This window comes from Mus caroli, unplaced genomic scaffold (genome assembly GCF_978045245.1).
Source record: "Mus caroli unplaced genomic scaffold, Mus_caroli_1 scaffold_7, whole genome shotgun sequence".
Taxonomy (NCBI): domain Eukaryota; kingdom Metazoa; phylum Chordata; class Mammalia; order Rodentia; family Muridae; genus Mus; species Mus caroli.
Genome location: NW_028227262.1, coordinates 58,125,001 through 58,138,896, shown reverse-complemented (window position 1 = coordinate 58,138,896; position 13,896 = coordinate 58,125,001). Strand labels below are relative to the sequence as shown.

Sequence of the window (13,896 nt, the reverse complement as noted above, 5' to 3'; positions counted from 1 at the left end):
TTTCCTGAGAGCAGAAAACCAGTAGGTGGGGGGTGGGTAGTGGGGCCTACAATGCTGTGGCAATGGATCTGCTTTCCCTGCATCCCTGCAGCTTGCTGTGCTGACTAGTGAGAGGAAGGGGAAGAAACACATGAGGGCCATCGGGGAGGTCTGATGCACGTCCTTGGCTAAGAAGCGTTAACCTTCTGCTGCTGCCTGCTCTATGCCGGCCTCCACCAAAGCTTTAGTCCTTTATGTGTCTGGTCATGTCTATGTGCACATATGAAAATACAGGAAGGGTTTCTGCATGAGTGCATGTGTGGGTGTATTTGCACCCAGGCCCATAACTTAAGACCTTGTGTCCTGTGTAAAAGAAGGACAGTACTGGCCACCCCTTACATGGAGAGGCTGGGGCAGTAGTCCTTGTCTAGCTGCCTGAGACCACAGTACAGGACACCCACCGCAAAACACCAAAACTAGTGACTCCGTTCCATCTCTGCTCCCGCTGTCCTCAACAGAGCACAGGGCTCAGCACCCTCCCCAGTACTGACTTCTCCCCTGAGCTCAGCATCTCTGCATTTCTGCCAGTTGTGAAATCCTGCAGAACCAGGACTGGATGGATACAATCCTAGCAGAGGCAGCTAGCAGGTCACCTGTTCTGAGCTCCTACCATTACCCATCTATATATGTCAGGGAAGAGAGACTGTGGAGAAATTGAGAAGACAGTAAGCCCTGGGCAGCACCACTCACAACAGAAGCAGCTGGAGGACAAGCCCAGGAACCTTCCTCTCTGCAGTGCTTCCCACGGCCCAGTGTCACACACTCTAGCTTTCAGGGATGTTGGAGTGTGGTTGACTGCTGCCCACCAGGGAGATGGGGTGATGGGTTAGGCATGGGCAGGGCTACTTGTCTATGTTGGATGGACAGTTGTCAGGCCAAGGTGGCCACACAGATGTGGGTCACCTGAAGGTCATATGTGATGGCAAGAGGCTCTGGGGATGGTGGTGGATGGAGGGATTTTGAGAGGGCGGTGGAGTTTATATTAGACCCAGCTGGCAATGTGTACCTACCTGGCAGTGTAGAGATATGTGGATTGGCATGGGGTGTTGTTTTGGGCAAATAAGACTGGGTGGCAGTCAAGGGTGCAGTTGGGGGTGTATGTGTCTGTTTACGCAGCTCTCTATACTACTGGACATCCCAACCTTAGACTTACCAACTGTGGGCCCAAGATAGAAAAAAAAAATTTGTCCATGGTGAACACACACCTTGCTTCTGCCATTACTCACTAAACCTCACAGTATACAACTGTCCATAGAGAGGATTGACATCATATGGGGATGATCAGTAACTCTGTTTGACAAATGGGCATTTTAGGGTGTGTCCTGAGCATCTTGGGGTTTTGGTCTCTGCAGGACACATCCCAGGAAAGCAAGAGGTAACTTTATGTCCCAGCAAACAGCATGCCTGACAGCATGCCTGACAGTACACGAGTAAATGTAGGTGATGTGGCATGTTGGGGATTCCATGGCTGACAGCATTTTGTGCATGTGGAATGGGGCCCTGACCCCCCAGACTTACTCGAGCACATCACGGTTGAACTGCTTCTGCCGGTTTCCCAGGAACTCACCGATCATCTGGCGGCTGAGGCCCTTGCGCTGCAGCAGGAAGTGGGCCACTCCCACTGGCGTGTCGGGCACGAAGCCGCGTTCAATGAGATACTGGATGCCCTTCTCAGGCTTCCTGGGTGGGATGAACAAGAAGAATGCTCAGTAATGACCGCTTGACCCCTTTAGCGGGGGAGAGGGTGGGACCTCTAATAGGTGTTCCATGTTCTCCCACTAAGTTTATCTATGCCAGTCCCTGGCCTTTGACCCCTTCTATGTGGCATGGGTGCTGATTTCAGAGTTCAAAAATGACTTCCTACCTTGTCTGGTTCCAAGTCCTTTACTCAACTGCCCAGATCCCATGCTAGCACTGGGGAGGCCCCTGTGGACGCTGGAAACATGATTCTCAGAATTATCTATAGACACTTCTGCAAGTTTGAACCACTGTGTCAGACTTGCTGCCTGCTCTTTCACATGGAAGCTGCTACTGACAGGTTAACAAGTAGAGATCTTAACACTGGACCATGATTACTGTCTGCAATCCCTGTGAGGACCCACCTTTACCAATTCAAAGTTGCTCCTACATACAGCTCAGCATGTCACCCTGTGCATATACCACATACAGGCACACATACACATGCACACACACACACTCAGCTGCATGGCCTGCCTAGGTATAAGAACAGCTAACTCAAAGCTAGGGGTAGGAGGGGCCCCTGAGGGTAAGGGAGCCACAAATCTCAGCTACACTAGGTAGATAGAGTCCCAGGCTTTACTAGGCTGGAAAAGCAGGAAGCAGCCTGCAAAGATGATAGCTCTTCCGTTATTGGTCCCCTTTCTAACTTTATTGTATATGCACACATTCATCCAATATGGGCCTAGCTGACACCCCATAAATCTGGACCTTCCAGGGCTGTACAAATAGAAGACTTACTGAGAGCTCAATGGAAGAAGAAGAGGAAGAGGAAGAGAAGACAGAAGACTGCCATAGTAAAGAAGGGGAGTTACCTAGACGTAGTCTCCGGGACTAGAGAATAGGCTAGTAAGCAAGGTGACTTATTCCTGCCTCAGCCAGAGAAGTGGGACTCCAGCTTTGAAACTTGCTAGAGGCCTGCTCCTCTTGCCAGAGAGGATACCCCAAATTCTCTGAGAACTCTAAATTGTTCTCAGCTGGCACCCAAAGCCTACTGGGAACATAGGCATGTAACCCCTGCCATCTCTGCTTGGTAAACAGAAGTCAAACCCACTGCAGACCCAGAGGTAAAACACTACAAACCTCTTGCCAACCTGTGGCTATCAAGGGCATAAGAGAGTACTGCCCCATCCAAATAGTCACTTCCACTGCATATAGTTTCCTTATTTTCCTTTCTGTGTCTGTACTCACACCCACCCTCACCCCCACCCCTCCTGAAAGGAAGCAAGACAAGAAGCCAGCTGGAGACAGAAAATGTCTCTACCTACTGACAGCTTCACCAGGACCATCCAGGCCCTGCGAAGAAGTACCTACCCAGCACCAGGAAGCTTTGTGCTGAGAACACTGTGCTGCAGAAACAGATGCTAGATGTCAGGCTTCACCAGAGGCTCTAACACTGGCCCTGCTGGTGAAGCCAAGACCCTGGGAATGTGTCTGGGGCAGCACTACTGGGTTAAGTGAATCCCCTATCCTTGCCAGGCTGTGGTCTCACTAGCTAGATCCTTAGGGGCTCAGGAAACATACAGGCCAGACACCGCAGGTACAGACAAAGCCTAACTATACCTGCTCTGACTCCAGAGCAGAGCATATTACCTTCGACACCTGGCTGTGTGTGTGTGTTTGGGGGGGGGGGGGGGAACTGAGGGTCCAGGGAAAGGAGGGGAGGGGTATTCTGATTCAGACAGGTTTCTTCCTCTCTCTCTCTCTCTCTCTCTCTCTCTCTCTCTCTCTCTCTCTCTCTCTCTCTCTCTCTCTCTCTCTCTATGTGGGGGGGGGGGGCAATTGAGGGTCCAGGGAAGGGAGGGGTATTCTCTGATTCAGACAGGTTTCTTCCTACCCCCAGCCCCTGACTTCCTGTCTGTCTTTATGTAAACCTGAGCCCTCAGTTCATTAGCAGGGAGGTCCTATTGTCACAGGATGACACAAGTGAGTTTGCAAACAGCTGTACAGATGAGTCTCAGGGTGTATGTCCTGCTCTGGAGGGTCCAGCAGAGACCACTTGGAGCTATGCAGAACCCCTAGGGCCAGGCTGGCCATTGGATCACAGTGGCTCCCTTTCCCTCTGTCCAGTCACTAAGATCTGTTAAGGGGTGAGGTGCCAGCCCAAGTACACCCAGCTGTGTGCCCATAAAATGATGAGACCAGGTACATTCCCTTATCCCAGTCAGTAGAGGTCTATTCTATCTCCTGAGTAGGAAAAAACAAGGACCAGTGTTTACTGGTCCCTTGACAGCAGTGACCCGGCACAGCTGGTAATGAAGTAGCCCAAGATGATCTGGTCCATTCCCCACCCCCATGATACACTGCCCGGCTTTGGCATTCTCTTACTTCTTTGCCTGTTCCCATACATACAGGTCCATGATATCAGGACTCTTAGACAGGCTCCTCTGCCCAGGGAAGTGGGGATGTTCTATGGGGTGTGAGGCTATGGCATCTCCCTGAGCACATACACTTCAGAGGTTAAGGTGCCAGGCACAGTGAGCTGCTGGCATGGCAAAGGGGGCTGGGAGCCTAAGTGGGAATAGGCCCGTGAGTACAGCAGATAGGGCCTTTCCAGGGAAGTCCTAGGGATGCTATCTAGGTAGAGGTCCATGGAGGGGTTGCAGCCTGGGGCCCACAGGCTGTCCCAGGTTGGCTGGCACTGGGAAATGGGGGAGGGGAGAGGAAGGGTAGTCGCATAGCAGGATGAATGGGCATAGAGGCCTGCATGCTTGGAACAGGATGAGTAAGGGCCAATTACTAGAAGGTTTCCTTGGCTAGTCTGAGGGGATCAGAGCCAGGGCACTTTACTACCAAGCCAGGGGTCCTCTAGCACCCAGTCATTGCACAGAGGAGCAGCAGGGTGTAAGACAACTTGGTTTCTGCTGGTGTGTGTCTGTGTAAGCTTGTGTGTGGTGGTCAGGCGTACAGGCAGAAAGGGGGCAGACTCATAATCCTTGACAACTACTACTTGTGATCCAAGCCTGGGGTAGGAGGGACTGACCCTATATGGATGTCACAGAACAGAGGAAGCCACAGTCCTTGTGGCTGAGGAGCAGGGATTAGTGTAAGCCACTTTGAGGGGTGGGTAGACTGAGGGGACAGGCTATGATGAGAGGTAGCTCCAGGGCTCAATAACAGCTCTAAGAGGCTTCCTGCAGGAGTGACTACCTCACACTGGCCTCCATGCAGTAGGACAGCCATTTTGCTGGATATGAATGAACAACCTTGCGGTTCTTCCCACACGCAGAGGGAGGCAATCCCTGCCCTATGTGGATGTGGTGGCCTCTATTCAAGTTTCCCTTGTGGAAGGAAGCCATTGGCCTGGTCTGATCTTTGAACTGTAAGCAGAGGGGCGTGCCACAGTCCCCTTTGGCTATCTGCCATAGGCCAACCAAGTCCCCACCCTCCAAAACCATGTTTTCTCATTGGTGTGTGAGGCAGGGAGGGTTCTGGTTATGGAGCCAGAGAACAGGAAGCCTGGGCTTAAATCTCCGGTCCCTTTACTGGCTGGGGACCCTGAGGCAAGTCACTTAACCCCTCAAGGACCTTTGTATCCTAGGACTGACTGGGTCACCTGGAAAGAATGAAACAGGAAGTTCAAGCTGGGAGCTTCCATCAAGCCTCTGGGAACTGTACAGACTGCAAGGACCAACCAGAGAGGGACATCACAGCAGCCTGGATAAAGTATGGTTTCAATTGCATGGTTGGAGAGACTGGGACCTTCTGAGGAGGAGCTGCATAGGGAATCAGGAGGGTTCCTGGTGGAGGAAACTACTCCCTTTAGTGACAACAAAATGAGGAGCCAGAAGAATCAAGTTACTCAGCTCCAGTGTGCCCAGCAAGACAGTGACAGGCCTTTACATATTCTGTTGTTTTAGGAAGCCTCCAAGCCTCCCTGAGCCACCATGAGACACCACAATGGAAAGTCAGTCCATACAGCAAGGACCTAGCAGCAGAAAGTGTTGACTTCTGCCTCTGCCTCACCCACTTCTGTCTGTGTCTGAATGTAGGGGTCTTTCTGAACCAGGCAGAAAGTGAGCAGTGAGCCCGCTCACAGTTCCACCCAGCTGTCAACTTCCAGCTCTGGCTTTCTCTAAGTCTAGGCCAGCTTTCCTAGACATCAAGTTGGTTTAGACTCAAGTGTGACTACACTTCCCTCCACTGGTTTCTCTGGTCTCCTGTCATTTCGCTACAACCTTCAGTGACAACAGCAGCTATGGATGGCTCTGAGTGAGGACAAGAATGAGACTGTGAAATGACCTTACAGAGCATGAATATTCGTCCGCTCGTCCGCCCCTCCCACAGCCAGCTGCACAGGGCCAAGAAAAACCTCCAAGACTGAGCTGAGCCTGACAGCAGCCACCCATAGAACCTCCTGGGATGGCAGCTGTAGGCCAGGCCTTGGCCCCTTTGTCTCAAATTCTGTCCAAGTCCTGGGAAAAAGGACCCACACCCATTTTTCAATTGTGCCAAGGCTCAAACATGGGAATACACTCCAGGTCTTGGAGTAGATCAGTGGTATAGTTGGTCCCCTTCTGCCTGGGGTTTCTGGATTCCTGCCTTCTCCTAGAGCTGCCTACCAGATGTACAACTGGGGCCTGGACAGGGGCAGGACAACAGGAGGTGGCATAGGCTCCCTAGAGAGGCCCTCCCAGCTTGCCTCTCTTTCTTAGCACTCCCGTTTCATCTTTTTCTCTGGCTCTCTCACTGTGGGGCACCATGCAAGCCTCTGCAGACCCCTCTGGAAGGATGCTCTGGACAGATAGGTACCTCACTTGTTAGGGAAGTATTAGGATCTATGTGTCCTGGAGGGTTCTCAGAAGGCGTGCAGGCAAGGGTAGGGCCTGGAGGGATGGCAGTAGTAAGGGGAGAAGACCTGAGACTTTCAGGAGAAGCCCCAAGCAGTGGTAGAAGAGACAAGCAGGGGGCAGAAAACTGGTAGTGAAGTCAGAGGGGAATGGAGGTTGTTGGATCTCATGGATAGAGACCCAGCATGGTACTGGGACTGCTGAGGACCAGTAAAGGCCTGGATCAAACTCCAGGGCCTAGGGCAAAGCAGTTATAGTCCAGGCAAGGCCACCAGGGCACTCAGATTTATCCCTGGAGGGGCCCTGGGATTTTGTGAACTAAACCTGGAGCTACCAGCCATTACTGAGATCCAGAGCTCTTCCCCTCATCTATAGAAGAGCCTTAGAAATAGAACAAAAGGCTCTAAGACTGGCAAACAGGTTATGGCTTGTTTAACTGGCAAATTTACAGCAACACAGAATCTCCAAGGCACCCTAACCTGGTATCATGACTGAGTGAAGGAGGAAACTGAAGCTGAGTGCTTGCTTACTAGGGAGTGAGACAGTCCCAGAGCCTTAGGGTCTATCCCACATGGAACCTGACTGGCTCCTGCCAGTGTCACCAGCTAGATCTCAGAACCAGAGCTGCTGCAGCTTTCCCTTTGGGCTCTAGACTGGCCTGGCCTGTTTCACAGCTATGCACCTATCCTGGTCTCCAATAACCACATGTGGCTAGTGCCCCTGGAGAGCCAAGTTAATTTTCATTAGTTTTAATTAATGCACACCTCTAGGTTGGGCCTTCCAGTTCTAGGTTGTGTCGGGCAGTATAAAGAGCTATCTCTCCAAAGTCACCTCCAATCTGGAGGTGGCTCCAGTTTCCCCAGAAGGTTCTCAATGAATTGATTCTAAAATTCATGAGGAACAACTATCCATGAAGAGTGTGACAATGGAGGGGTCCTTGTCTTAAAATATCAATGACACATGAGGAGTTGGGGAGATGGCATTCACATGCATAATAAATGGGCACACACATGTGTATCAGCACCTGCACACTCACACACGCACAGCAGATATATAAAAGTGTAATGGTTAGACCTGATAGTAAGGGTTGGTATATGGCTCAGCAGTGAACATTTGCTTAGCCTTTGCAAGGCCCTGTGTTCAGTCCCCAGCAGGGCAAAATAATTAGAAGAATAAAAAACAAAACATAAAAAGAAAAAGCAATTTCAAACACAAAGGCACTGATGACCACACTAAATAAAATTAAACATTTCCACTAGATAAGAGCAGTGCAGTTAAAGCTAATTAGATTCTTCCCAGGGTCCTTTTCATTGTGTTCATTATATCTAGAAGAAAAACCCCAAGAAAAAAAAGACAATAAAGATAAATAGCTAGCAGGGGACATACTTATAATTCTGAAAGAGTCATCCTTTAGAAGGCCTCATGATGGCAAGCCTAAAGAGTGACAAATACTGAACATCAGGAGGCCAAGGCAGGAGAGTCATAAGTTCAAGGCCTGCTGGGGCTGTACGGAGAGTCCCAGGCCAACCTGAGCAATTCAGTGAGAGCTAGTCTTAAAATATAAGGACTAGGGATGTAGTTTGGGGACAAAGTACTTCCCCTTGGTCTTAAGTTAAAGGCCTAGAACTGAAAAAAAAAAAAAAAAAGTGCAGCCAATGAAGAAATGACAGCAAGTTACCTGGAAGGTGTGCCATTAAAACCCATAGGACAGGGCTGACTCAAGTCAGCAGAAAATGCAAATTACAACAATTCACACTCTGCCTGGAGGAAGCTGGGCAATACTAAAAGGAGTGGGTGGGGAGCAAGCACTGTCAGATCCAGGGGTGAGAAACAGGTAAAACCCCCTTTAAACATGAACTTGACAGTTCTGATGCCAAAGAAAGTCTCTACCCAGGAGTCTGAATTCCACTGAGAAGGTGCTGGGACAGTCCATATAGTGTCACGTTTCCAGAGACATAAAGAGGCTGAAGCAATGGCCAAATAAATAAGGCCCACTAGCCAGCCAGCCTAGCTAAATCACTGACTTCCAGGGTTAGAGACTCCAGCCCAGAGAGTAAGGTGAAGAATGCAAGAGGACACATGACATCAACCCCTGGTCCCCACCCCATGTGGCACACAGGAATGAAGGACCATATAAGTAGCAAGCAAGACTTTCAACAGCCAGCCATTATGAAGTCCTAGGTCAAAGTCATCTAGCACAGGCCAAAAGTGACGACAGGCAGGTCAAGTAATAGCAATGCATATGTTTGTCCTTGTACTCTTCACATACCAAGCTTGCATGCTTACAGTCTGGAAGGAGGCGACATCAGTACCAGCCCTGTTTCACAGATGTGAAAAAGACAAAATAGGCCCACAGACAAAAAGACCTGGATAGGCTTGGGGAGACAGTTCAGTCATCAAAAAGCTTGCTGTATAATGACAGGGACCTGAGTTTGATGCTCAGCATCCATGCAAAAAGCCGACCATCCCAGTCTTGGGGAGACAGAAACAAGAGGACTAACCCTAACCCTAACCCTACGGCTTCCTAGCCAGCCAACCTAGCTGAATCACTGACTTCCAGGGTTAGTTAGAGACCCTATCTCAAAACATAAGGTGAAGAATGAAAGAAGACAAGTAGGATCTCTCACATACGTGCATACACACACATAACACACTTGCGCAAGAGCTCCCACAGTCAAAGATGATACATCCTTAACTGTAAGGCTTTCGTTGTCAGGAAGGATATATTTGTGTTTCACATGTAATTAAGTAATGATAGATTGAGAAAGAATCTACAAAGGCCATAGCTGGTTGGCCAAGGAGATTGTTTCTTTTGCCTCCTGTACTGTACTGCTGGCCTCTACCCATTCACTCTGCTTAACCCCCATTACCCAGGGCTGAGAGGCAGTCCTGGAGCAGGGGAGTGTGTAGGAATAGCAAAGCCAATGTAGGACAGATGGACTAAGCAGGACACAGTTGTCAGTGACCTGTGGGTTCTGGCTGTAGCTTGCACAGTGGTGAGTTGGCTCCTACATGTAGCAGGCCACAGGTAAGGGAAGAGGTTACAGGAACACTCTCTTGATAAATGTGAGGAGTCTTAGACTCAGCTCCTGGAGGCCTCAATGAGGGCTACATACTATACTCCTCCTACCAGGCCCCTCTTACCCACTCCATCTGCACTGCTAGGGATGCTCAGAATCATGCCATCCTAGTTTTGGAGGAGCTGCAGGAAACAGCAAGGTGTGGCTCAGATGTGGCTGGCCCCCACTGTGCCCCACTACCCTCCTGTGGCCTTTCTTGGAAACTACTAGGCTGTATGCTTGTAACCAGAAGGCAGGCTAGTCACATGCTATCTAGGTTCACAAGCCCCAGGGAGACCAGGCTGGCTTCTGATGACCCCAAATCCCTGAGGCCCGAGGGAAGGAAATAATGTAAAATCTCAGGTTAAACAAGAGCTGCCAAGGTCCCCTCAGAGGGTGTGCTCAGCCCTCCCCACTTCCCATGCTATTTTTGACCCTGCTAAGAATAGCTTGCTTTAAATATCCATCTCTTACCACAGCGTGGCTCTCAGGGCTGCCGGCTGCACCTTCCCTGAGCCCCTCCAGAGCAGCCATGCAAAGGACCCAGTCCACAGCTCCCCTACCTTGCCTTTTCCCCAGGCCTCTACACAGACTTGCTACCGGCTTGTTCTAAGACCTTTGTGCTTCACATCAGCCCTGAACCTGGCATTTGAGGCTGAGTCACCTATGGGGACACATGTGTGGACATGATGGATAGGGATTTACCACAGAAAAGTTCCCATTCTGCTGTCTAGTTCATGAACATCTGCCACCTCCATAAGTGGCCCCTGGAAGGAGCTGGGTCTCCTAGGATTTAAAGCTGCTCTAACCATAAACATGGTGCAACGTACTGCCTTAGCCTTATAAAGGCTGCCTTAAATTTCATCCTTGGTAAGGGTGTGGGTAGAGGCTCTCACAGTAGGAGGGAAGATGGATTCATCTCTTGCCAGTCCTGCCTGGGCCCAGGGGTATGATTGTGAAAGCCATGCATGAAGGGGAGGAACTCACTTGTTGAAGAGATTTAGGCCAATTCGGTAATGCCTCTTACGGATGACATCGTTGCTGAAAGCTGGAGAGTCCCAGCTGTTGCGGGTCTCCTTGTGGTACGTCTGCTTGCTGAGTGTCTGTTCCCGCAGGCTGTCCCGTGATGAGGACTCAGAGCTGCAGTTTATGGTGTCATTGGAGTTGGAGGTGCTGTTGATGCTGTCATTGTCCCCATCTGAGTAGTCAGACTCAGATTTGCTCTGCCGGTTGGCTGAACCATTGATGGCTAGGTGACTCTCAAGAGGTCTAGGGGGCCGAGGCCTCAATTCAGGTTCCTCCCGGGGGAGGCCTTTGGGGGGGCCACCGTGGGGGCCATGCTTGGGGCTGCCCTGCTGCCCACCGAGGCTGCGCTCATAGGCACTCTGCCTCTTGAGTGAGCTGCGATCCGAGCGGTCACTGAGTTCCACGGAACTATCACTGGGTGGCTCAATGGTAAGCAGGGGCAGGTGCTCCACCCGCAGCCGTGGCTCTGGCCGCTCCAGTGATGGTGTGCTTCGGCAGCTTGTGTCCGTATCAGCCTTGTCCTCTTTGTGGGCCAAGGCCCAGTAGTCCTGGGCTGCACCCCCAGACCTCAGCCGCAGGTCCGACTCTGTGCTGGAAGGCCGATCACCAGCCTGTGAGAGCGGTAGCGGTGGTGACAGCTCTTCCTCATCAATGTAGAGGGTGACATCACTATACGAGGCTGTCATCTCATCCAATTTGCGGTGGTCCATGCCATGTAGACCTGGTTTGGGCTCAGTGTCCCGAGCCCGGGCCGTGTCTGAGGCTGGTACCTCCTCACTGTGTAGGCTGCGGCAATTGAGGGCATCATCGATGGATTCAGCCAGGGATTTCACCTGCCTGGAGAAGGCATCCTCCAGTTCCGTGATGGCATCTGCAAAGTCACTGGAGGGGGCTGGAGACTTGAGGGCTGGGTCACTAAGGTCTCCACATTCTGATGGCACCAGGGCCCCCAGCTGGGAGCCATCATTAGTCACAGAGACCTGCTTTCCCTCAAAGTAGGAGCTGTGCACCTTCTCGGGGCCCTCGAAGGAGAACTGCATCCTCATGTTGGACAGCACAATGCGGCGTGACATGCGGTTCTCCGACATGGAGCTGCGCAGGCGCTCAAAGTTCTTGTTCATCTGGTACTGGCGGAACGCCGTCTGGATGGTGCGGGCTGCATGGCGGGTCACGAGGCGTCCCCCATACTTGCGTTCTAGCATTTCCACCTAGTGAGTGGGGTAAGAAGAGAAGAACGTGAGCCCTGTGTGATGACACAGAGATAGGCAACTATGCTCTTCTATGCTCCATAGGGATGTAACCTGGGATGTTCTTATCATATTCCCAAGTGGCTTAAAACAGCAGCTTGGGGCTGCTGAAGGTTTTCAGTGTCAAATGGGACAGATAGGTGCCAGGATAAGACGAGATTGGGTAAAGGTGGCGGTACACAGATGCTGAACATCCCAACACTTCTGGTCATAGCTGTGGGCCCTGGAGGTTTTCTCAAGATGCATCTACAGATGTCACCTGTAGAGCCTGAAGTATGAGCAGTCAGAACCTTGCCAGGGGCTTGGCTTGACCCTGGCTCTATCTCTCATCAGCTCTAGATGAGTCTTGGAACCATGAAGCCCCCCCATTTCCATATCTGTGATGCAGGGCAGCAGTAGGACCCACTTTCTAGTGCTTTGGTAAGTTCACAGTGATGAGCCAAGTGCTTGGCACAGGCCATGGGCCTCTGGCTAAAGACCTCAGCCCCATTCCTAGGTTGTAGTTGTGAGGTCTCTATCCTTGCTACACAGATGGCTGAGGTGATAGGGGAAGACTGGCAGGGCTGGCTCTCCTTCTTTGCCCTATAGTCCTGAGTGCAGATAGGTGCACAGCTCTGAAGGGCACAGTTGTGAAGTGGGAGGGATGTTGGGCAAGCTCTCAGGCACCTCAACTCAGCATCTCTCAAGAGTTACCCACAGCCTCCTGAAGTCCCAGCCTGAGAGTTAATCCTGAGTCCTGATCCTGGGTGAACAGGAAACACACTCCTTCAGCTACAGCCTGTCTGTAGGAATCAGCAATCTAGCTGCAGTCTCTAGCTGCTGGGGCACGGCTTTATTTATTCGAGGATGGGGAGAGGATTCAGGTGCCCAGGAGGAGGTGAAACCCTGATTCCACCTGTCTGACACTGTGGACCATCACCTCATCATGCTTGGCAATGCAAAAGGGCAACATACAAGGTCCCTGCCTTGGAGAGGCAGAGAATGTGTGAAGTTAGACAGATGCACCAGAGACACTGAGCAAAGCCAGGGCTGTGGTCCATATCTGGGAGAGGACCCTCTGCAACCCATCTCAGGGCCTCCAGGAAGCTGGACTAGAGAATTCTCAGGACACCAGGCCCAGTTGAGCAGAGAAGGGGCTCCAGGGATAGCCACAGAGGCTCCGGGTTTCTCCCTCAGAGACGGCTGTACTACCATATCAACAAACAAAACTACTACTGGCTGAGTGGTCATTGAGCTCAGGGTCAGGAAGAGACCTAAGTCAATCCTTCCTTCTCTCAATCCCTGCCCAAGAAGGCCTTGACATGGAATCCCTGCCAAGGGCTTTAAAGGCACCAGAGTCACCAAAGCTTACTCCATGGCCTTCCCTGATGTCTGGACCTTGGGGATTAGGCAACCATCTGCTTCTCAAGTTCCCCAAGTTTGTGTGTATTGTGTTGAATGATGGCTCATTTAGGAGGCAGAAGTGGGCTCTGGAATGAGTCACCAAAGAAAGTTCCTCCCTGTCTCTCCTAAAAGTGGGGATTTGTTGACCCAGTCCCACTCTTTCTTACTCTTGAACTCATCATAGCTATTCTGCCTTCTGGTCTGGAAGTGACACGAGGCCCTGTCTATAGCTCTTATGGGACCCAGAGGAGGGAAAAGCAAGTAACACTTGCTACCCCATGGGATATGAGGGACTGGACCACACACTCACACAGTTCTTATCTTACTGAGGGATTCCACTCTATCCCTCTTCTCAGATGGCCGGAGAAAAGCCAATAGCCAGGCATCACAGTCAGTGCCAGAGAGGCTGGTCCTGGGCCAGGGCTCACCTCTACGGGCTTACTTGCTGAGGACTGTCTCAAAGAAGTATGCATGAGAATCCAGAGGACTTGCCTTCCACAAAGCACAACTGCCACCACTCAAGAGACCTGAGATGGTCATTCCCTAATCCCTAGACTGGCCTCCTGCTCTCAGGAACTGGGAAGGACAAGGACAGAGGGTTGGGTTAAGGAGAAT

General features: G+C 51.2%; 1 protein-coding gene across 15 annotated transcripts in view; it reads right to left on the bottom strand.

Moving 5' to 3' along the window:
- Iqsec1 (IQ motif and Sec7 domain ArfGEF 1) overlaps positions 1–13,896 on the bottom strand; it is a 322,487-nt gene that overhangs the window by 19,286 nt on the left and 289,305 nt on the right. For all 15 annotated transcript variants that reach the window (XM_085840296.1, XM_085840297.1, XM_085840299.1 and 12 more), the window contains 2 exons: positions 10,613–11,859; positions 1,558–1,719 (listed from right to left, as the gene is read on the bottom strand). In XM_085840296.1, coding sequence (XP_085696422.1) covers positions 1,558–1,719; positions 10,613–11,859 — 1,409 coding nt within the window. The remainder of the gene's footprint in view (positions 1–1,557; positions 1,720–10,612; positions 11,860–13,896) is intronic.